The 25,689-nt window shown below is 38.3% G+C and overlaps 1 protein-coding gene across 1 annotated transcript in view; it reads right to left on the bottom strand.

The window, feature by feature from the left end:
• Positions 1 to 233: 233 nt before the first annotated feature.
• HPRT1 (hypoxanthine phosphoribosyltransferase 1) overlaps positions 234 to 25,689 on the bottom strand; it is a 141,056-nt gene continuing 115,600 nt past the window's right edge. Inside the window, exon 9 of the mRNA XM_066357111.1 lies at positions 234 to 263. Within this exon, the coding sequence (XP_066213208.1) occupies positions 249 to 263 (15 nt within the window). The 3' untranslated portion in view covers positions 234 to 248. The remainder of the gene's footprint in view (positions 264 to 25,689) is intronic.

Raw genomic sequence — 25,689 nt, 5'->3', positions numbered from 1 at the left:
CTCCCTTTCCTTCACTGAATTGCATTAGTTCTTTAAATATGTATATATGTGTGTGTTGGGACAGAGATTTATTTAAGGAAATTGGCTCATACAATTGTGAAGGCTGGCAAATCCAAATCTGTAGGTCAGTCTAGCAGTCAGGAGATCCAAGGAAGAGCTGATATTACTGTTCAAAACCGAAGGCAGTCTGCTGGAGAATTCCCTCGTCCTTGGGGGAAGTCAGTCTTCTTCTTAAGGCCTTCAACTGATTAGATAAACCCCACCTATATTATGGAGGGACATCTACATTACTCAATGTCTATTGAGTTAAATGTTAATCTTTAAAAAATATCTTCACAGCAACACTCAGATGTGTTCACCAAATATCTGGGTGTCATAGCCCAGGCCAAGTTGACACATAAAATTAACCATCACAAACCATTTCTCAAGTGTTATAACCAGAGGCAGATTTAACGGTGGGCACATGGGGTGTATGCCCTGGGCCCCGACTTCTGAAGGACCCCACAAAACTCCAACTTTTCACTTTTTTCTAATGACAACAAGTTTGATCTCATATGTGCAATTTTAACATTAATAGTAATACTATATTTATTTATTTAAAAATATGGTTAACATGTATTTTTATTTTCTCTGTCTCTCTTTTTATTAAGGGGCCCAATATTTTCTTCTGTGCCTGGGGCCTCAGCCAACCTTAATCTGTCTCTGCTTATAACTTACGCAAAACTTAACTCAAAATGGATCATGGAGTTAAGTGTACAACTATATAACTTTAAGAAATAAACATAGGAGAAAATCTTTGGGGCATAAGGCTAAGCAAAGAGTGCTTATACTTGATACCAAAAGCACAATAGAGAAAAGGGGAAAAAACCCAACAAATTAGATCTGATGAAAATTTAAAAATTGTGCTCTGTGAAAAACATTATTGAGAAGATAAAAATACAAGTAGGGGAAAACATTTGCAAACCACACATCTGACAAATAACTCATATCTAGAATATATAAAGAACTTTTTAAAATCTCAACAGTTTAAAAAAAAAATTCTATCAGAAAATGGGTAAAGGGCATGAAGACACATTTCACCAAAGAGGAAATACAGATAGTAAGTACATGAAAAATTTTCACCATCATTAACCATTAGAGAAATGCAAATGTAGACCACAATGTTACTACACATCTATTAGAACAACTGAAATAAAAAAAAAAGTGATAATATCAAATGCTGGTGAAAACTTAGAGAAACCAAATCTTTCAAACGTTGCTGTTGGGAATACAAAATACTACAGCTACTCTGGAAAATAGTTTGGAAGTTTCTTATAAAGCTAAATTTGCGATCAAACTCCTGGACATTTATACCAGAGAAACAAAAACTTATATCCACACAAAATCTTATGCATGAATGTTTGTAGCAGTTTTATTCGTGATAACAAAAACTGAAAACAACCAAAATATCCTTTGGTAGCTGAATAGTAACACTGTGTTACAATAGAAAGGAATGGATTGTGGTGTGATAAAAAGGACCTCAAGGCTATTGTCCTGAGTGGCAAATTTGTTTGCATAAAGATCTTCACCCCTCACTCTCCATCGCTCCACCCCCACCAGTCTGAATTGCAAACATTATAGATTTAGTTCCCTAGGATTCAAAAGACAAATTGGCCAAAAGAAGCACACCAGGGGTTTCAATTTAGTGGCAGTTTATGAAAATTGGCAATCTCTAAGGCAATGTTTTGTTAAATATTATTGTTATCCTACATTTATAGCATGCACACCCACACACATCCAAGATGACAATTTTTATCCTATGAGACTCCTGTTCCTATTGACTCATTTTCAAAGATGAAAAACACTCATCTGAGCTGTTCTCAGATGAAGGGAGTGGTGATGGCTGGTAGCAGCATAGGGAACAGAGCAGGGAAGAGATGAAGATGAAACCAATGGAGTTGGAGGAAGAAGATTGTGATGACCTGCGCTTCAGCTAAGTAGCTTTGGTATTGGCCATTCCATCAACATATGCTCATTATCTTCTCCATCTATAGCTCTCGTCTGATTCTGAGAACTGATATAGAAGTCTCTGCGTCAGAGAAGCCTTGCCATGTCCCAAGACTAGGTTAGATCACTATGTCATGCACTCTCATTACACTTGAATCTGTGGTATCATTTATCACAACTGTAATTACATGTTTTTGAGATGAACTATTTAATGTTAAATAATGATGTATGAGTTTATTTATTTAATGTGTCTCCCATTTGGGACTGTAAACACTATAAATAGAGGAAACCTGACTTAGCTCACTCTTGTATATTCCCTGCACCAAACAGTGCTGATCTAAAGAAGGTGCTTAGTATGTGTTTGTTGTATGAACAAAAGGAGATAAAAAAAAAAAAAACCCTGGTTGTTTTAAACATAGTTACTTAAAATCATATTAAGGAAAAGAAACTTGTATTTATTTTCTCTTACAAAATAGAGAAAACATTACTTATTTCACTTACTACATTGGATAACACTAAATAGATATGATTGCCTGACTGAAGGTGGCACAGTGGATAGAGCATTGGATTGGGACACGGAGGACCCAAGTTCGAACCCTGAGCTCACCAGCTTTAGCACAGGGTTGCTGGCTTAAGTGTGGGATCATAGACAGGACCCCATGGTCACTAGATTGAAGCCCATGGTCACTGGCTTGAGCCCAAGGTCGCTGGCTTGAGCAAGGGGTCACTCAGTCTGCTGAAGGTCTACGGTCAAGGCACATATGAGAAAGCAATCAATGAACAACTAAGGTGCCACAACGAAGACTTGATGCTTCTCATCTCTCTCCCTTCCTGTCTGTCTGTCCTATCTGTCCCTCTCTCAGACTCTCTGTCTCTGTCAAAAAAAAATAGATATGAGGATGTTCTGGAGTAGAAAACACTGTTTAACCACATGGGCTAATGATAATAAAGCAATGACTTCCTATCCTTTGAGTTTTAAGGGCACATTGCACATTCTTAAAGTCATAGAATCCCAAGTCCTATGTATGAAAATGTAGACATCAACATTCCTGTGTCCACGGTTGGGTGGTTCTTTCCAACCACCAGGGATCCCTTCAAATCACCCAGTAGAGCCCAGAGGTTGATGCTAGCTTTAAGTGCTGGTGCCCAATCAGGCTAATTCAGGACCAGTAGTTTTCAAGAATTATGCTTTTCATTATCTATATTTTTTTCCCCAAGGGAAAATACAAGTTGAAAGAACATGAAACATTTGAGGACACTTTTCTTTAGGCTTTGAACTTAGGACCAAATGCTGTTCCTCATGCTTCTCCCAGTTTCCCATTCCCTGCTACTCACATTGGAGTCCTCCCCACCAGCAAGTAAGGAAGTACAGATTCTTTCAGTGGGAGAAGTTGGAGGGTGCAGATGTCATAGATCAGGACATTTCAGAAACTAGTCCAACCTGTCTAGACTATAACACATAAGCTTGCCTTTTCTTCTCAATATACTATAGTTCAGCTCCAGGCCACATAGGCTCCCTGAGACACACAACCCTGTCCTTTAGGGAGCAAACATCCTTGCTCACTGAGTTCCACATTCAATCCCCAACACACAGCAAACACATCTCTTTTCACAGCCATCTGACAACAGAGCTTCTGCTCTTGGTTGAATTCATCCCAAGTTTTTCCTCCTTTCCTTCACCCTCTGCCTTTTGCATCCTTTAATCCTTTGAGTAGTGAGGTGTTTTTTTTTCATGCTCCCTGACCCCTGGGAGTGAGTTTCTTTTTTTCAAAAAATGAAATTAGTTCCAGTTACAGTTTTATTAACTTTAAATCTTGTTCATTTGATAACCAATTTATGGAAACAAGAACATACATTTGACTTTTATTTAATGTTGCCTTACACATTTTAAAAATAAATCTATCATACTCTGGATGATCAGGAGGCATGAGGTGTACATGAATGTTTGTACTACTCAAAGGGTTAAGGTTCTTCAGGGTCTCCTCTGCCCTGACTGATCATACTCTAATTAGATCCTTTTCTTGCACTGCCCTCCACTCACACCCATCCTGGGCCTGCATCCAATCCACTCTTATTTTATTTCTATGCTCTCTGTCTCTAGGAGTGGTCCTTTCCCCACCAATAAGTGGCAGTGACCAAATACGCACAGGTTCCTGAAATCACTGTAGCCTTCACTGCAAAAACAGTCTAATTCCAGTAAACACAGAACAGGGAATCAGGGTATAGGAAAAAAAAAAGTGTTCAAGATAGAAATATTACTGAGTTTTCAAATGAGAGAAATTTCTAGCAAAATAGCTAAAGCTGGGTATGGCTACTCAGATCATAACCAACGCAAGTCTCCTCAAGGGCACTTTGTAACCCTTTGCTATGTGCATACTTTTTGTATATGAACTTATTCAAAGTACTCTGAAAAAGAATACAAATACCAGAGCCGTATAAATTGCACTTTCCTCAGATCAACTACTTTTTCTAAGCAGGGGGAATACTGTACCAGTTCACCAAAACAGGAAATACATTGGCAGTTGCTTTATTCTGCCTGAAACTTGCCCCTTTTTTGTTCCTTGGAAATTAAGAAAGGATAATGAAAGGGCAACTACATTGGTTGTAATTTCCAATCCCTTGCCACCCTGTTTGCCACATTAAAACCTAGCAGGTCTCACCTGACCAATGGTGGCATAGTGGATAATGTGTCAACATGGGACACTGTGGTCCCAGTTCAAGCCCCAAGATCACTGGTTTGAGTGTGGACACATCTGTCTTGAGCGCAGACTCGCCAGCTTGAGGGCACAGATGCTGGCTTGAGTGTGAGATCATAGGCATGACCCGATGATCAGTGGCTTGAGCAAGAGGTTACTAACTTGGCTTGAGCAGCCAAGTCAAAGCATGTAGGAGAAGTAATCAGTGAACAACTAAAGAACCACAACTATGAGTTGATGATTCTCATATCTCTCCCTTCCTATCTCTCTGTCTGTGTCTCTCTCTGTTGCTACAAAAACAAAAAACAAACAACCCCCCCCCCAAAACTAGCGGGTCTCCTAAATAACCTGACTGATACTCAGAATCACAGTATAGGCCAGGGGTCTCAAACTCAACTCAGCATATGGGCCACAGAGCAAGATCACAGCCATTCGGCGGGCCGCACTAGGTCTACAAAAGGCAACTGTTATGCAACACTTTTCTCACTGCAGTTGAAAACAAAAAAAAAATCAGTACAACAAGCACAATCGTACATGCAGTTTACTCAGTGTCACAAAACGACCAGAAACTGTAGTTCGCATCACAGCTGCTGTTAACTAAGCTAATATCTAGCTAGGATGCTAGAGAAATGAAAAATACAAGTAGACCCCTAGGCTTACTTAATTTTATCCAAAATATTTTGAACTTCGTGGATTAGTCTGCGGGCCACACAAAATTGTTCGGCGGGCCGCATGCGGCCCGGGGGCCGTGAGTTTGAGACCCCTGGTATAGGCTATCATGAGTAGCATTTGAATGAGTGATGGGCAAAAGGAAATGCGGGGAGCATCTTGCTGCTGCTGCCCTCTTATCCTTTGACACTTTCTGCACTGCGCCTGGGCCCTCTCTTCATGAAATTATTTGGTAGTACTGAGAGATTGAAGTGCTAGCCCTCCTGGAGCAACTGTGACCTAACAAGATCCACAGAGGGAAGCTTCGTGAGAGAACTTCTGGCTTCTGTAAAGAGAGATAATCAGCCTCAGTCCCGTTGGCTTGCTAGGTAGGGTATGACCCGCAGGCTCAAGTCATCTACACTTCCTGGGTATTGGTTTCCTCCTCTGTAATATGGGGATGATAACAGTGCCTACCTCAGAATTTTGTGAAGTTGAAATGAGGCAAGGCTAGTGAAGCCCTAAGTGCAATGTTGGGCATATTGTTAGTGCTCATTAAATGTTAGACATGAGGTGGGAGAGGCTCGGGAATAAGGAGGGTGCAGACGAGAAGAAAGAAAAGGAAGAAAGGGACAAAGTGGCGTGATGACCTTGGGTTCCACTAGAAAAATGGGGCCTGGGAGCAAGGGCTTCACTCTTTCTTCTGCCATTCTTCCTTTCATATTCCAGCTCTAGGATTGCTTCATGGCCCCTCAGGTTTAACAGCTGAGACTTTGTTCCCAAACTCACAGGTGTCCTGTAATTACCAAATTGCTTTAAGAGAAATGTAGTACAACCTGACTTGGGGTGGTGGAGTGGATAAAGTGGCAACCTGGAATGCTGAGGTCACTGGTTCAAAACCCTGGGCTTGCCTAGTCAAGGCACATAAAAGAAGAGTTGATGCTTCCTGCTCCTCCCCTTCCCGTTCTCTTTCTCTCTCTCTCTCTCACTCTCTCTTTCTCTCTTGTCTCTTTCTAAAAATAAATAAAATGTAAAAAAAAATTTAATGCAATACATTTTTTTCAAATGAAGCCTGCACGTGTATTTGCTCATAGTGAATTTTTAAAAATTAGATTATGAGCTTTATTATTAATATATATGTTTTAATCCATTTGTCATCTCCTCCCTTGCAGATGCCTTTTCCCCTCCTGTCACTGTGGGCTCCAATGGCAGAGCAGTCAGTGGGGTATGGAAATGTGAGTTGTTGTTCTTCTTGGACCCAGAAATTATTTACAGAGCACAGGATTTACAGTCAGGAAAAAAAATGAACAGAAATGGGCAAATCCTAGATACTCTCTATGTATACAAACCTCCTTTCCAACAGTTATGAAGGGGTGTTTTAAACTTTAAATGAAAGCCCTGTTGATGGTGCATTCTCAACACTAAGTTCCATCAAAATATCATATTTAAGGGAATGAGTTCACACAGGATTTGCCACCTTTGGATCCCAAAATCTCCCTTATAATCCTCTGACTCTGGAAGTAGGCAAGGGTACTTCTTTGTGCTGCTTGTTCACTCTCCCACTCCTTATGCATCTGATGGCAAAGTATAAGCGGGTAACATATACCAAGGTATAGAATTCAGTCAGGGTCAGGTCAGCTTAAACAGTTCTGTACAGAAGTCCAACTTTAAATTCTATCCTCCATAGAAGTAGTCCCCTCCTTCAGCTGCTCTTCACCAGCTGTCAGCCAGCTGTCATTCGGCCAAAATTACCCCCACCTCAGGGTCCTCTTCACACACTCCTTAGGGCTCATTTGATGACCCACTAGACAGAATTGCCCACATTGGAAGTCAGCTCTGGTTTTCACCAATATTATTTTTATTTTAACAATAAAAGGACAACTTATAGACACCCCTCCCTCTCAGCATGTGTGCAAAAAGATAAAACAAAAGCTTGCTGAGTCAGATTTTATAAACCAGTTCAAGCCAGAGATGATGTGGATGTGGAACCAATCAAGAAGTAACACGTGTTAGAAAGGACTGGCTATAAGCCAGTGAGAGAAAGATAAGTACCATATGATTTCACTCATATGTGGAATCTAATGAGCAAAACTAACAAGCAAGATAGAAACAGTCCCGTAGAGAACAGACTGACAGCTGTCAGAGGGAAGGAAGATTGTGGGGCTGGGTGAGACAGGTGAAAAGGAGTAAGCAAAAAAGAAAGAAAGAAAAAAGAAAACAAAAAACAAAACAAACAAACAAAAAATACCCTCATAGACTCAGACAATAGTATGGTGATTTGTAGAGGGAAAAGGGGAAGTTAAAGTAGTTATGAGGGATTAAAAGATGATAGAAGGAGACTACACTTGCAGTAGAGAACATATAGTATAATACAAAGATGATGTGTTATAGAATTGTACACCTGAAACCTATATAATTTTATTAATACCATTCCAATTACTTCAATAAAAAGGTAAAATAAAAATAAAAAAGAGAAAGGACTGACTTACCAGTTCTCTTTAGATATATATTTAATTTTTTTAATCATGTAAGATGAAATCATCACACTTTCTTTCCAATTCCTTCTTGTTTTTATTCTTCTTTTGGAGTTATTTTGCCTGTTTTTTGTGTCACTTGCAAAATTTTTGGATAACAGAAGTTTGGGTGCTAAATTGTGGCTGGGAGCTTATAGGGAGCAAGAGGTAAAGAATCAAGGGTTCAGGATCTGAATCACTGTTGCTTCTGTGGTGAGAGGTTGTCACACAGGCAATTAAGTATATATTAATTTTCCAACAATGCAGTTTGAAAATAAGCACATTAAATAAAATATTTAACACCCAGGAAAAGCCAAATGCACATTCTGCATATGTGTCCTTAAGTGGTATTTTTATGGAAGAAAACTTTATTTAAAACAAATGTCAGAGCAGAAGTTGAGCTGCGAAAGTCACTGAGAAACCATGGCACATAAGGTTCTAAAATGTTGCCCATAGAAAGCATAGCCCTCATCCTCAGTCTTTTCCATGGTTAACATGCCTGTATTTAGTGCTTGTGTTGATTCATCTCTGTGCAGAGGTGTCCTCACTCCTTTGCATATCATTCATGGCAAAACCTGGTTGTCACATTGCTTATATGTGTGAAATGAAAAATAGAAGTGGGCTAGTTGGATCCATCATCTGTCACCATACTTGTTCTCAAGACAAGAAGAGAATTTCACAATGACAGTTAGGATTTTATCTAGATATCCTTTGTGGACCTTCCTGCGACCAGCCTTAGAATGTTTTATGCCCACAGCTGAACCCAAAATGGGGAGTTCAATCTACCCTCAAATTTCTGTCTGGATATCTTAAAAAGGCTTGAAGGGTGTATCACATGTAATCTGTGCAAAGGCAAGGAGAGAACTGGGGTTGTCCATAATCCATGGCCAAAAGAGACCCCTGAGATAGAGAGATGTTGTGGAGGCATAGTCAGGAAATGTTTGACAGGACTCTCATGTCTTTCTCTCCCTTTCTAGATGCCTGCCTGCCAACTCTCTTTTTTCATTCATTTGTACATACATTCCTCAAGTATTTACTGAACACCTATTTCAGGCATAAGCCTGAGCTAGCCAGGGCAGGAATATACAGAAGACGTTTGTTTTCTCCTCTCCCTCTCAATGGGTCTTCTTTCCTTCTCTCATTCCCCATAATTCAGTGGTAACAGGGGTGGATGGATATCCAAAATTTGTCCCTGTAGGAGATATCTTTGCCAGAAATTTCCATAAGCCTCTGAGAGGAGTGGCAGATTGATGGGACTCTAGTTGGGACTAGCAAACGGGTGGAAAGAGGTGAGGTGTCAGGAACCCTACAGCTAAGCTGTCTGCCTGAGCCTATTCTATAGTTCCCATTTATCAGGCACTTGCTCGGTGCCAAGCCCTATATGTGCACTTTCTCATACTTGATTCAATCCCTCAATCCTATCAGGTAGTTATTATAACTGGCCCTGTTTTATATAAGAAAACTGAGGCCAGGAGTGAGAAGTGACTTGCCCAAAATCACATTGTTAGGAAGTGGCAGAATCCTATTCAAGGTTGGGTCTGTATATTTCCAATGCACAGACTTTTTTAAAAAATCAAATATGGTTTCAATGTAAGTGTAGAATAGATTAGGAGCTCCTCAAGGGGGCCATGAACCCAGTTTCAATGCGGTTTACATTAGTTTATATTATTCAGCAATAATACTTTTAACAATACCCAACATTAATTAAGAATTTATGTGTTAGAACTGTACAGTTTTATACTCATGGTCTAATTTTAATCATCACAAGAACCTTATGAATTATTATTATCATCATCATTATTATTATTATCTTCATTTTACAAATTAGGAAAACAATGCTTAGAAAGTAACAAGCCCAAGGTTTGACAGCTAGTAGAAGCAAGACAGCTTCATTCCAGATCTCTCAGACACATCAAAGCCACGTAGCTACTAGTATATCCTGCTGTAAGCCCTCTAGTGCCTCATTATTTTGAAAAATCTTTGGTTAGATTTTCTGCTCACCCCTTTTCTGTCCATAGAGTGTGTTCATATAAATCTCATCCAGCTCTATTCTATAATGTTGACCTAGGTCATTGTCTCCTGCACAATCTCTAATATCCAATTAGCCAAACTTGGAAACCCCAAAGATACTACTAGCACCAAATTTCCAGTCATCCTTATAAGTTAATGGAATCTTAAGAAGGAGACAGAATAAAACCATAAATCCTTGTAGTTAGAAATAATAAATGCTACTTAAAACTTGATTTAAAATAATACCTACCAGGTCTACAATCTCTCAAAAGCAAAATCTCTAAAAGGAAAGCACAAGAAAAGTCCTCCTCCCTGAAAATCAGTTCATTTATAAATAATGATAAATTATCCATTTTGAAAGTGTTGCTTATTCAGAGACTCAGAATTTAAATGTACATTACTGGTGAGAGGTGTGTTGCAAATTACTATATCCCTTAAAAAGACAGTTCTTCCTATTTCTTTAATCATCTCCCCTCCCCTAGTTCTGTAGCTGCCATTTTGTGACAAGAGTTTTTCTTCCCATTTTCCAAGGAAGCAAAGAACAAGGAATATCTCCTTTATGTACCAATGCTGTCTGGGGTCATGCCTTTGAGGACTTACTCTTTTCAACTCTTACCTCTGTGCAGTTAGAAAAAGTACTCTGAACAACTCGTAGAATGAGCACCTGGCAGGGGTCCCCAAACTTTTTACACAGGGGACCAGTTCACTGTCCCTCAGACCATTGGAGGGCCGCCACATACAGTGCTCCTCTCACTGACCACCAATGAAAGAGGTGCCCCTTCTGGAAGTGTGGTGGGGGGGGCGGATAAATGGCCTCAGGGGGCCGCGTGTGGCCCGCGGGCCATAGTTTGGAGAAGCCTGGAGCGGTTCACCTTCCATGCAAAATGGTCAGGTCACTCATGGTCAGCACTGCCGGTTTTAATACCCCAGTCTTGATTTCTAACAGGTGGGCACCACAGTTGTTCAATTGTTATTATTTGCCAGAGCACTCCTCAAACAATGTAATATTCTTCCTAAAGAGTCAGAGAGAATGCTAGACGGTATTTAGAGAGGAAATAAGCTCACTTCCTTTTCCCAGCATCTTGAGCTAGTGACTTTGACCAGGAATGAAGAGCGCCCAACCCTGCTGCTTTCTTTATGTACATTAAGTGACCTCTTTTTTTTTTAAATGAACCCAAATTTTGCCAGGGCACTAGAGCTGCCTGACTCTGGTTGTTTAGAACATGGTACTGATAAAAAGTCACCTACTGACCCTACCATTTAGCTATATGTTCCCACCCCACCCCCATCCAAGCTCTGTTTGGAGTTTTACAAACATCCGGGCTTGGTAAATGAAGCCCAGAATTCCTTTTAAAGATATAACGAAATCAGAAAGAGACATAATCTCTGTCCTCAGGGTGGAATTAGAAATATGTAACTCATCACTCTCGTGACAAATGTAAAAGTTTGAGAATGCATGGGACCATTTTTGCATTCAGAAAGATTTATTGGGTGAGCTTGCAGGCCACTCTTCACAGTTCGAGGTTGCCATATTTGGTGGCTTTGTACAGAAGCCATACACATTTCCCTTGTCAAAATAGATTGGGAAGATCTGAATATACGGCGTGTCCTGAGTTTCATTATGTTCAGGGTATGCATGCAGCTCATGGAATAAATGTGTTACATTGAAATCAGGAATGACTGCTTGCTCTCAAGAAATCTAAAATATAAGGAGTGATAAAATATAAACGGTAACCTAAAATAATCTTCTCTAAATGCCTCTGAATTTGTCTCTCGTTTATTGCCTCCTTTTTTCTCCATTTCTCCTGCCTGAAAAGCTATTAATTTCCTCACCTCCTCGTCACCCTAGACTCTGATCCTCATAATCAATCTATGCTTCCTTTTTATGTCTTCCTTTTTGAATGCCTTCCCTGTGTTTACTTTCTCAACATTGACATACACTAGAAAAAAAAAACTATGGAATCTCCCTGAGCATGGCAGATGCTTCCTGTGTTTGCCACTTACTAGCTTTGTGTCTTTAGTGTGTTTCCTAACTTTTCTGACCTTCAATTTTTTCTTCTGTAAAATGGGGCAATTAATAACAGTACCTACTACACAGGGTTACTGTGAAGCTTAAATGAGATATTGCACATAAAGTGCCTTAGAACGGTGTCTCAATAATGTTCATTCCCTTCCTTCCTTCTTCAGGGAAATTTCAGTTTCTAGATTTAGGCAGCTACTTATAATGAATGGTCTTGTCTAATGGGTGGACTTGGCTTCTGTCTTTGTTCCCATAACTTAAGAGTAAAAATGAGAACCTTAAAAAGCAGGAGGTGCAAAAGGGAAAGCACACACTATATACTCAACTGGTCTCTTACCAAATCTGCCGTCTCTGGCTTGTGAATATTTTGTTCTTTCTCTTATTTTTTTCAAATGTTGAGCCATTCTAAATAGCTTAGTGCCTGCCCCTCACTGCCATTTACCATATTAGAGCTTCTCTCAGCTGTTTTCAGCTGTGAGAAGTAGCTCCTAGAGGCCCTCTGTACTTTGATTTGTTCAGCTGCCTTGGCCAAATTTGAGAATCACTTCTGCTCCCTCTCCTAACTAACTGCCCTCAGACCTTGAAGCTGAAGTTGCCATGTATCTTGGAGCAGTAGTCCGTAGATCAAGCCACTTCAGGACTTTCTTTCCTTTCCACAACGATTACCTCCTAATAATGTCTTGCAATTTTGTATATGTTGTAAAAGGTGAAAGAAAACAGGCAGGCTGGTGGGAAGGCCTGAGACCCAAACTAACTTATCCAACCTTGGTCTTGGTCAAGGCTCTCTACCCCACTGGACCCTCATTTCCACAGCTTTTACATATGATGCCTGTCTTTGGGGTCCTTATGTGAGAAGTTCAAGGATCAAAGGAGATAATAGGGGAAAATGTACTCTAATAGGAGAGTCTCTATACAAAAATATATATTTAAGTTAAAAAATAATGCCTGGTTTTTGAGATTTGTTGCCATATGTGACCCATGTACATTCGAACAAACTTAACAAAAAAAAACCCAACAAACAAACAAACAAACAAACAAACAAAAAACCCACCCTGGATTCTGCAATTGCTTAAAAGATTGCAACGAAGCATCAGCATAAGGGAGAAAATCATTACTGCTGCTCCTTTCTAGGTTACATAGAAAATATGTGTATTTTTTAGCACTCTCCCTATAGCTGTGCTAAAGGCCTCCATAGACAGCAGTTACAAGGAGCAGAGCCTCAGCCTTTTCATTCCAGCGCAAGATGTTTATAAAGAGAAACACCCAGTGCAGGGCTTCTACAGATCATCCTGTTTAGAAAGGTCATATCAGCTCCCCATCATTTAGAGCCAAGCAATAAACCCCATTCTGAATACAAGTAACCCCTTGCTTTTCAAAAGTTCACTTTCTGCCACTTCTTTTATGAAAAACTTGCATTAGTACCTGTTTTCCTTAACCTTAAGAAATCTGAAGAGGATTTTTACTTTCACAGGGAAAAAAGGCAAAAAAACAAAAATAGCATTCAGCATTTGTATTGCAGCAAGCAGTGAAAGTGGCCCTGCCAAGTTCCTTCTCCAGGAACCACACTAAGCTTGTCAGCATCAAACCACCATAACTTTCAACTCTCTGAGCATCTGTACTTTATGTTGATTTATTTTGGGCATTCATTAGCAACATGCATCCTAAGGTAATTGTTTCTTCTCTTTGGCTAGTTCAACTTACTAAAGGTTTCACAAGAATTTTCCTCTATTCCATGACTCACTCTCCCTTATCCCCTGCCACCTTCCCCTTGTATTGCCACCCTTATCACTAAGCTCTAGTCACAACAAAAACCTGGAAAAGGGTCATGTCCTTATTACACAGTATTATATAGTCTTGAATATATTAATGAAATCTATATAAATAAGTTATGCATGTGTAATGATGTGGGTGTGTTCTTCAATGTCTGTTTTCTTAGTATATGTGCTAATTATGAACATATTATGATGCACAATTATAGGCACATTTATAAATTATGATATAATATGAACACATGTATGGGATCACACACACAAGGCAGTCTGTGATAGAACCTTAAATACCCTCTAAGACCGTGATGGCGAACCTTTTTATAAAAACCGCTCACTTTTGGTCAACCTGGTGGGCAGTAGCAAAGCAACCAAATGGCACCACAATTGGCCCACCATGAAAGCTGGAACACCCACTAGTGGGCAGGAGGGACCAGGTTGACCAGCACTGCAAAAGTGGGCGGTTTTTATAAAAAGGTTCGCCATCACAGCTCTAAGACACGAGTTCCCTCTCTAGCCATCCTGACAACTGACCATCTAGGCTCTCTCCATGAATGCCTGCAGAGAACCAAGGAAACTCAGTTCTGCACCAAGCTTCTTTGTTCATTTTTGGACAATATTTAAAGATAGGAAAGCCTTCCTGATATCACACTAAAATCTACTTCCCTAATTCTATTTCTCCTGTAAGCATCAAATCCCAGCACTTTGGTTAGTTCAACCATTTTGAACAATAGCTAGTATCCATTTTAACAAGCTCCTTTCTTTGTCACTTTTTGTCTTCATTCTTTGTTTTCTCATCATCTTTCTAATTCCAAATGAAATTTAAAGTTATAGCAAGACATAAGAGTTAGGACATTAATAGTTGTAAGCTCTTGTCTCTGGAAAGAGGCACATATGTCTGTTCAATTTGTTGGGAAATATATATTTATTAGTTTGCTAGGGCTATTGTACAAAGTACCACAAACTGAATCACTTAAAAACCACAGAACATTTATTCTCTCATAGTTTCGGAAGCTAGAAGTCCAAAATCAAGGTATCTGATGGCTCTAGGAGAGGATCCTTCTTTGCATCTTCTGGTTTCTGGTGTTTGCTGATGATCCTTGCTGCTCTTTGACTTGTAAATGTATTACCAGTCATATAGCTGTCTTCTCCCTATATGTCTTCACATCATCTTCCTTCTCTGGGTGTCTGTGTTCAAATTGCCCCTTTTTATTAGGGCAACTGTCATATTCAATTAGAGAGCCCACCCTAATGCCCTTATTTGAACTTGATTATCTCTTTAAAGATTGTATTACAAATAAGGTCACATTCTGAGGTACTAAAGGGCTAGGACTTCACCATATGAATTTGGGGGAAAACAATTCAATGTATTTGATATATATGTGTATGTTACATATGCATAAATACATACATATTTGCAGCCAAGTAATGTAAATTCAAAGTCTTGGCCCTTGAGAAAAATTTCAGAAAAAAGACCTTTATTATTTTTAAGAGGAAGAGGTGTTGCCGGGAGGGAAGGGACCTCCTGTTTTCACTGTTAACAAATATTTCAATAGTGATATAACATATGTGTATATGATCATATAAACATGTGTGTATATGATGTTACATATACATATGTGCATGTGATAATATATATTACGAGATATAAACATATATATATAGTAAATCAGATATATACATATATATAATCAGATTTTTATATTTATTTTAAATATTATTTGTACATTATGTATTTATTTAAAAATATTTATATAGCCCGGATAGCTCAATTGGTTATAATGTCCCAAAGCGCAGATGTTGCTGGTTCAATCTCCGCACAGGACACATTCAAGAACTGATGTTTCTGTCTCTCTCCTTTTCTCTCTTTATAGTCAATAAAATGAACATTTAAAAAACAAAATAAAAAATATATATAGTATAATATGAAGTGGTGAACACTGGTTCAACCTATTATGTATATATATTTTAACCAAAAAGTAATTGTATGAAGAAAGTACAAAGCCAACACTGTGCTCCAAGTATTTTAATATTTTTAAGATAAGGAGCTATCACACATAAGGTAACACCTATGTTATAAAAAGGGTGCAGGTAAGTGAAATGGAGAGTGATAATTGCCAATGAAATTCAATAACATATGAGTTGATGGAGTCAACTTCAAAGCATTTTGAGGAACACAGGGGTTAGGGGAAGCTGAAACAAAATCTGAGGTTGTCCTGGATTGGCAGAGCAGAGAGCCCAACCCAAAGTGAGCCAAGGATCAACTTGTAGCAGGGGAGACTTAACCTATCTTGTGGGCAATTTCCTTGGAACCTGTGGAATTTTCAGATTTCTGCCTCTGAGCTCAAAACTGGTAGTGGCCATGCAGATGTGCTCTGAGGAGGAACAGATATCCAACCTGTGGTTTTGGCTAATGCTAACAAAGGAAAACCATCCATTGGCAATTTCAAAGGGACATGTCCATTTGCCTCAATAAAGCTAGTGACTCCAGCAAGCCCCTTCAAGACACTTCATTGTTCCTCAGTACCTCGTGGACCTGAGGCTTCTGATGATGCTGTGTCTCTCAGTTGCCTAGACTTGGTCTGATGGGATCTGGGGCTTTCTATTTTCTTCCCATGTAAAGTCAGACTAGAGGAGAGTTACACCTTGTTTTCTCTGTAGAGATTGACTTAGTTTGCTTGCCTGCGACCTTCAGAGTGGGAATAGCCTGTGAACCTATGTTAGGATCCAGACATACTAACACAAGTTATGTTCAGTTGCTTAACAGAAAGAAGAGCACTGTTACCAGGGATTGGGGATTAGTGCAAGAAGTGTTGGTGTCATTCGGAGTGACTTGCTAAGAGCTGATTGACAGGGCAGTGGGTACCACTGGTCTGGGCAGAAATAGAGCCCTTGCCATCAGTGAGCCCAGTAAGTAGGCAGGCAGGTGGGCAAAAAGGCCTGCTGGGACCCTTTCTGCTGGGACAAGGTTCTTGAATTCTCAACCAAGGCTTTACTGCTACCCTATACCTTCAACTGGAAGTTTGGAGCAATGAGGGAGAGGACTAGCGAGTAACCAGATTCAGGCCTTTAGGAGCTGAACAAGGAGGCACAAGGCAAGTGGTGATTTCTGTTAGTCATTCATTGATTCATTCATTCTTTCATTCAACAAATATTTACTGAGTACTTACTATGTACCAGATACTCTAATACTCCAAGACCAGGCTCCTTAAAGAATTTATGGATTTATGGTCCAAGGGTTACAGAATGGGAAAAATTAGTAGGGATCAAGACAACAGTAGGAATCAGATTTAACCTTTCTTTTCTTCTTAGTGTGTGTGTGTGTGTGTGTGTGTGTGTGTGTGTGATTTGATCTTCCCACAATGTGCTGGCCACAGAGCAATGCATCTTTACTTAATCTAATATGCATATATGCCTCCCAAATCATGGGCTCCCTAACAACAATCAACAGCCTTCCTATCAAAGGAACCTTTTCTAAAACTTTTCTGCCTCTCAGGAGCCAAGGGATGGTGAGTGACCTTAGTTAGGGAGTATATACACACACCAAGTGACCAGATTCTGGGTGGTTATACATAAGGTAGCTTTGGGTATTGGAAAGAGGCATATTGGTCAAGTCAGTTAAAAATCAACCAAACAGACTGTAATGTCAACTGTAGTTTGATTTGGACTTAAGAAATCCTTCAGCTTGTGTTATGTATGTGCACCTCACTTTAAGAAAACTTGTACCCCAATATCCCAATTTTGAATGGGAAGGAGGAATGTGCCTGACCATTTTTGGAAGCTGTTTAGAGCCCTCATTTATTGAGACAGATCTATCAAAAAAGTGGTGAAGTCCTTAGAGGAGTGTCTAATTCAACCTTCTGCCTTCTTATGGTCACACCCAGAAATCATCTCAGGCAAACAGGCCTTTATCTAGTTTGGTCAGACATCCAAAGACTTCTAATGGGTTAAAAATGCAACCAAGCTGCTGTGGAGTTGGGAACTTGGCTCAGACACAAATTTCCCTTATCTTTAAAATAAGAAGGGGCTCTAGGGCTTTGTGGTAAAGGGTGTGGTTTTCTGGAAAGTCAAAATTCAAATAAGTTATTAAATTAAAACATAAACTGAATTGGGGTGTGCATTTGGGAGTTTGCTTACATTATATAGAAATTATGAAATACATCCCTTAGTTCAACTTTAAAATTAAACCAACTCAGATTCTCTGCACAAAAGAGAAGGAGTGCCCATGAGCTGATATTTGCAATTTCCATTTAAGTCCATCTTTCTGTATTTATTTGGAAATATTTACATTCAATCAGGGTACAGTTTACCCTTGTTGTGGAAACCTTATTGTGGTTTGATTTCACATCAAACTATTCACCTTTTAGTAACCAAATTTGTGGTCCAACAAAAACTCTTTCTTACAAGGAGCTTGGGCTCTTATTTATTTCACAACCTTTATTTGTGCATGAGATGAACCATGACATTTAAACTATGCTTGATAGCTTAACAGATTATAAGAACAAAACCAGATGGCCCAAACAAAAATAATGCTTTGATTGCTCTCAAATTCAATGTCAAAAATTAAAAACAGCTTTCAAAAAAGCCTTGGCTTTTTTTCCAAAATAGTGTGTGTGTGTGTGTGTGTGTGTGTGTGTGTGTATGTGTTCTCCAAAAAAGTAGAAATGTATAAACCAAAAAAAAGTAACAATAGTTATTATGAGGTTACAATTTTTTTTATCTTTTCTATATCTCCCAATTTTTCTACAGTTAGTTTTAAATAAACACTTTTAATGACTACATTTTTAGCTAATTTGAATGAAGTCTTTTCTAGCTTGAGTCAAGTTCTATTCTATTGAGCAAATGGACATTGTTAAGCATTAGCAGTTCATAATTCTTCTTCTACACAAAATGATGAATAATGTGCAGTTACTTTTCACACTGTGCTTCAGAAGGCTAGAAAACGAACCCGACCCAGATGCCTTAGAATTAATCTAAATTCTACAAAAGCATTATTCAGTTTTTGACTCACTTTAATGTACTTTTGACATCATTAGTATAATCACAATCTTCATTTATTTTTTTTTTGAGAGCAGTGAACCAACTAATTCTTTAACACTGGGCTTGAAAAAGAACCTCAATTTAAAAAGACTCCCAAACCTTGAGGCAGTTGCCAGGACAAAGTCAGAATGTGACTATTTGAATTTTTAAACTAAAGAGTTCACAAAGTGTTAGTATTGTTTTTTCCAGTCTTGTAATATAAAAGAATCTTTATTCCAACTCAGATTCATTTTTCTTCAAATCAGCTGCAGGAGAGCAAACAAACTTTGCTGCAAATCAAAACCCTGACAGTTATATTTCCCTGAGATAATTGCATGCTGCCTTGGACTTTCCTTTTCCCTTCTGTTTCCTTTTGTTTTGACAACAAGATTCTGGGAAAACAATATACAAATGATAACTGCTGTCAAGAGTACACTGAATTTTAAAAATAAATAACTGTCGACCCCAAAAGCTTCCAGGAACCTATGGAGTCAGTTCCAAACTGTTCCAAAACCAGATGTGGAAATGTTTAGCTAATTCCCTTCCCCGTTCCCCATGCAAAGAATTTATATGTGTCACTGACGACATCAGAGGAGATGGGGAGGCAAAAATTCTGTCTGCTTTCAAGGAGATTTGTGTTACACTTCTCAATTCACTCACCAACATTACAAAACAAATTTAGACTACAGCTTTTGTCTCTTTTAAAAAGAGGGTTTGTTTTTTTCTTCCTGAGAAGAAAAATACTTTGTGTTTAGACTAGTATCTAATCTTTTCTGTAAGATATTAAGAAATAGAGTTCACACTCCCCAAAATTTGTACCATCACTTCTAATACAACAAATTAGCACTGCCTGTTTTTAAACTTCATGAATATGAACTTTTATATTATGCATTATTTTGTGTCTGAATCCTGTCACCCAACATTATATTTTTGAGATTTGTCCATATTGTTGCATGTAGTAGTGCGGCATACATTCTTATTGCTGTGGTCTTCTATTCCATTTTTTAATATGCAACAATTTATCCATTCTGCTGCTTTGGGGAATGTGCATAGTTTTTAGTTTTGAGTTACTAAAAGTAATGTTATTATACTATGAACTTTTTGTACATATATTTTGTTTTATAGATGTGTGCTTTTCTATTGGGTATATATATAAAATACAGATACATACTTCCATATATGTGCAAAATATATACTTTGATATATATTTTTCAACACTGCCATCAATAATATATGAAGGCTCCAATTTTACATTCCCACCAACTTGATATATTCTTCCATTTTTATTTCAGCCATTCCAGTGAGTAATCAGTGGTATCGTCCTGTGGTTTAATTTGTATTTTCCTGATAACTAATAAAAATAAAACAAATTTTCACATGTCCACTGGGAAAAAAAAGAAATAGAGTTCACTTTCCCAGAATGCAATGTTTTGTGATATTTTAAGAAAAAAATATTTATTATGGAATAACTTATTAAGGAGTTCTTGAAAAAAAAAGAAGAGGAAAGCTCTGTTAAAGGAACTAATGGAAAATGTATATGCATAAACCACATTTTTAAAGAAACAGACAGCTACTGTGCTCTGTAGCTGTTAAGAAAGCAAACATTTTGCATCCAGGTGTCATCAGCAGCTCTGGTTGTGCTGGCCTGTCTATAGCTCAGCTCAGGACGGTATGTACCAATAGCTGAGCCCTACTTGGCTATACAACTTTATCTAAGTCATTGCTTCTGGAATGTCACAAGAATAATTTGCAATCAAATCAAAATGGGGCTATGATAATACTAATTCTGAGACCCATTTTCTGATAACCCAGTCATCTCCTCCAGAAGCTGGACAGTAGTCCCAAGGTGAGCGCTCCTTTCTCTGTGTTTATTTTTCCCCCATCCTCAACTTCTCATCGCTCTGAATATTTCTGGAGACTTTAAATAAGATTCTGTCCATAGCTCCCAGGATGTTCTTTATGCAAAGCCCCAACTCTGGCTAAAAATACGTTCAATTTGATGCCCCCTCACAATCCACTCTTCTAGGAACCCCTTTGTGTCTCTAGTTCTTCAGCTTTCTTTTTATAAGCCCCCAATCATCATAGAGCACCCCTTCTCTGTCCAAGATCCCATTCTGTCAGCAAATCTCTACTAGAAGCTAGAAAACACTACCTATTTGATGAGTTCTCACTGTGTTATGAATTACTAATAACCATCTTCCAACACACACATACACACTGTATGCTTCCCTGGTAATTACAGGCTAAAAGTAAGAGAGGCTGCCCATTTCTGATTACATGTATCAGCAAAAAGGAGCAAGTCCCCAAGTGTGGCATTGAGCTAAGCATTAGCAAACTCATTAGTGAGATAATCTAAAATGATTGGCTGGGGGACAATTGTCTTCTTTCTCAGAGAATCTGGGTTTTTTAAATAACTATTTGGATTATCCATGAAAGGGAGGAGGGGGGAGGAGGATAGGAAAGATACTTGAGGGAGGGAGAAAAATAAATGGTATAACTTCCTGGCCAAAAATACAGCCTTAAACTTGGGTCTCAGTTTGGGTTTGAACAACAACAAAAAAAAATGGAATGCAAAGATTGTTTCTCTGGTCTATTGCAATAACTACTTAAAGGGGAACTTTTTATTGAGGGTAAATAGGCCCAGGCTGTGAAATAATGTTAAGGACAGAAAGAGAGAAGGAGAGAGAGGAAGAGAAAGCCACTCCTAAAGCCTGCCCAGGATAAGGTGGTCTTCTTTAGAGCAAGATAATAGGGCAGTAGTGATAGAGTAATTATCTCAGCTTCCAAAAGGAACTTTATCAAAAATCACGCATCAATCCAGAGCATGTGATTTGTTTATTTAACTGTGGATTCATCATCCAGGACCAGCTGTGGCATCAGAATTTACTTGGGTTATTGTTGTTGTTTTATCTTGTTTGTTTTGTTTTTTGGAGGGGTAAGAGAGTCGTTTTGTGTGTGTGTGCGTTGCTGCTGCTTCTGTTTTTTGCTTTGTGTAAAACAAAGGAGCAATCTCAGGAGAGACCTTTCAGAATAAACAAAAAGGAAAGGAAGGAGCCTGGTAGACCCCTTAGACTTCTCTTTATATCCCAACACCTCAGAAAGAATGAGTGGTCATATGATGAGAGAGTGAGAGATGGTAAGACCAATCTGTACCAGACTGATCACATGCCTGATTTTGAAACACAGCATTTCATCCAAGCCAGTGCACTTTTCTAGTGGGCTCTCATGCCATGGTTTCTATTAAAGAATGCAGCAAATTCATAAATATCAAATGAAGAGAAAGAGGTGCAATTGTGCAACTTGGAAAAGGGGGTGAGAGAGATGTGTTGGGATGCTTTTCAGCACAGTGTTATGCATATAGTAGACACTCAATAAATATTAGTCAAAGGCTGAATTCATTTCTGCATGGGTTACCTGACTCAGTATGGAAAACCCTGCATGTGCACGCACACACACAACTTGAAGTTTTAGGTATTTTTCTATTTTATTTATGTCATTTTTCTTTTTAAAATGAAAGCTAAGGTAGACAATAGTTGATAATATTCATCTTCCTTCTTCACTTGTCACCTCCTTCTGATGTTGCTTTTCGACACTTGTTCTTACTCCCCACTGCTCTGCCTGTCACTCTTTAGAAAGGAAAAGACTATAGGACTAGGAAGTGGCCACAGATCTTCTTATTAAAAAAAATAAATGAAAATCTAGTAAAAATAAAACTAGAATGTAAAGCAAAACATGTGACTCAATGATGTGCAAGCATATTTTAGAAAATCCCTTGTCAATAAAGGTATAAAATACCCAAAACTCTCTTTCTTTAATATATGATGTTTAAATAGTTCTCATGTATAAGATAGATCAAAAATATAAAATTAAAAAGCAGTAATTTTATTTCTGCAATTTCACTATTTTACAAGGTATCCAAAATGATATACCAGGGCCTCTGTTGGTCTTAATGATTTATGATGCTACCACTACAGTTTTTTTTTTATTAAATTTAATGTAGTGACATTGATAAATCAGGGTACATATGTTGAGAGAAAACATCTCCAGATTATTTTGACATTTGATTGTGCTGTATACCCCTCCCCCAAAGTCAAATTGTCTTCTGTCACCTTCTATCTGGTTTTCTTTGTGCCCCTCCCCTCCCCCACCCTCTCTCTCCTTCCTCGCCCCACCCCCCCTCCCCCAACCCACCTACTCCCGTTGCCATCACATTCTTCTCCATGTCTCTGAGTCTCATTTTTATGTCCCATTTATGTATGGATTCATATAGTTCTTAGTTTTTTCTGATTTACTTATTTCACTCTGTATAATGTTATCAAGGTCCATCCATGTTATTGTAAATGATCTGATGTCATCATTTCTTATGGCTGAGTAGTATTCCATAGTATATATGTACCAAGGCTTTTTAATCCACTTGTCCTCTGATGGACACTTGGGCTGTTTCCAGATCTTCGCTATTGTGAACAATGCTGCCACAAACTTGGGTGTGCATTTCTCCTTTTGGAGCCGTTCTATGGTGTTCTTGGGGTATATTCCTAAAAGTGGGATAGCTGGGTCAAAAGGCAGTTCAATTTTAAAATTTTTGAGGAATCTCCATACTGTTTTCCACAGTGGCTGCACCAGTCTGCATTCCCACCAGCAGTGCAGGAGGGATCCCTTTTCTCCACATCCTCGCCAGCATTAATTATGTGTTGTTTTGTTGATGAGCGCCATTCTGGCTGGTGTGAGGTGATATCTCATTGTGGTTTTAATTTGCATTTCTCTAATGATTAGTGATGTTGAGCATTTTTTCATATGCCTGTTGGCCATCTGTATGTCCTCTTTGGAGAAGTATCTATTCATTTCTTTTGCCCATTTTTTGATTGGATTGTTGTCTTCCTGGTGTTGAGATTTACAAGTTCTTTATAAATTTTGGTTATTAACCCCTTATCAGACGTATTGTAAAATATGTTCTCCCATTGTGTAGTTTGTCTTTTTATTCTGTTCTTATACTCTTTAGCTGTGCAAAAGCTTTTTAGTTTGATATAGTCCCATTTGTTTATCCTGTCTTTTATTTCACTTCCCCATGGAGATAAATCAGCAAATATATTGCTCCGAGAGATGTCCAAGAGCTTACTGCCTATGTTTTCTTCTAAGATGCTTATGGTTTCACACCCACATTTAAGTCTTTTATCCATTTTGAGTTTATTTTTGTAAGTGGTGTAAGCTGGTGATCTAGTTTCATTTTTTTGCAGGTAGCTGTCCAATTTTCCCAACACCATTTGTTAAAGAGGCTGTCTTTACTCCATTGTATTTCCTTACCTCCTTTGTCAAATATCAGTTGTCCATAGAGCTTTGGGTTTATTTCTGGGTTCTCTGTTCTGTTCCATTGATCTATATGCCTGTTCTTATGCCAGTACCAGGCTGTTTTGAGTACAATGGCCTTGTAGTATCACACTTGATATCCGGAAGTGTGATACCTCCCACTTTATTCTTCTTTTTTAAGATTGCTGAGGCTATTCGTGTTCTTTTTTGGTTCCATATATAAATTTTTGGAATATGTGATCTATATATTTGAAGTATGTCATTGGTATTTTAATTGGTATTGCATTGAATTTATAGATTGCTTTGGGTAAAATAGACATTTTAATGATGTTTATTCTTCCTAACCATGAGCACAGTATATGCTTCCACTTGTTTGTATCTTCCTTGATTTCTTTTATCAATGCTTTGTAATTTTCCGAGTACAAGTCTTTAGTCTCCTTGGTTAAGTTTAATCCTAGGTACTTTATTTTTTTGGTTGTAATAGTGAAGAGGATTGTTTCCTTAATTTCTCTTTCTGACTGTTCATTATTGGCATATAAAAATGCCTCTGATTTCTGAGTATTGATTTTATATCCTGCCACTTTGCTGAATTCGTTTATCAGGTCTAGTAGTTTTTTTGACTGAGACTTTAGGGTTTTCTATATACAATATCATATCATCTGCAAATAATGATAGTTTTACTTCTTCTTTTCCAACTTGAATGCCTTTTATTTCTTCTTGTTGTCTGATTGCTGTAGCTAGGACTTCCAGGACTATGTTAAATAAGAGTGGTGAAAGGCAGTGGATCTTAAGGGGATTGCTTTTAATTTTTGCCCATTGAGTATGATGTTGGCTGTGGGTTTCTCATAGATGGCTTTTATCATGTTGAGGTATGTTCCCTGTATTCACACTTTGCTGAGAGTTTTGATCATGAATGGGTGCTGGATTTTATCAAATGCTTTTTCTGGATCTATTGAAATTATCATATGGTTTTTCTCCTTCTTTTTGTTTATGTAATAAATCATATTGGTTGATTTACGAATGTTGTACCAGCCTTGCCTCCCCAGAATAACTCCCACTTGATCATGGTGTATGATTTTTTGCATATATTTTTGGATCCGGTTTGCTAATATTTTGTTGAGGATTTTAGCATCTATATTCATCAGAGATATTGGACTATAATTTTCTTTCTTTGTGTTGTCTTTGCCTGGTTTTGGAATCAGAATTATGGTCGCCTCATAAAAGGAGCTTGGAAGTCTTCCTTCCTCTTGAATTTTTGAAATAGTTTGAGAAGGATAGGAGTTAGTTCTTCTTTGAATATTTGGTAGAATTTAGTTGTGAAGCCATCAGGCCCCGGACTTTTCTTTGTTGGGAGATTTTTTATAACTATTTCGATCTCATTTGGTGTAATCGGTCTATTTAGGTTTTCTGATTCTTCCAGATTGATTTTTGGAAGATTGTATGTTTCAAGGAATTTGTCCATTTCATCGAGGTTGTCGAGTTTTTTGGCAGAGTTCTTCATAGTATTTTCTTAGAATATTTTGTATTTCTGTTGTGTCAGTTGTTATTTCTCCACTCTCATTTCTAATTTTATTTATTTGAGTCCTCTGTCTCTTTTTCTTGGTGAGTCTAGTTAAAGGTTCATCAATCTTGTTTACCTTTTCAAAGAACCAGCTCCTAGTTTCATTGATCCTCTGTATTGTTTCTTTAGCCTCTATGTCATTTATTTCTGCTCTGATCTTTATTAT

This window comes from Saccopteryx leptura, chromosome X, assembly GCF_036850995.1.
Source record: "Saccopteryx leptura isolate mSacLep1 chromosome X, mSacLep1_pri_phased_curated, whole genome shotgun sequence".
Taxonomy (NCBI): domain Eukaryota; kingdom Metazoa; phylum Chordata; class Mammalia; order Chiroptera; family Emballonuridae; genus Saccopteryx; species Saccopteryx leptura.
The sequence above is the reverse complement of the archived record's forward strand: the minus strand, read 5'-3'. Positions and strand labels throughout refer to the sequence as shown.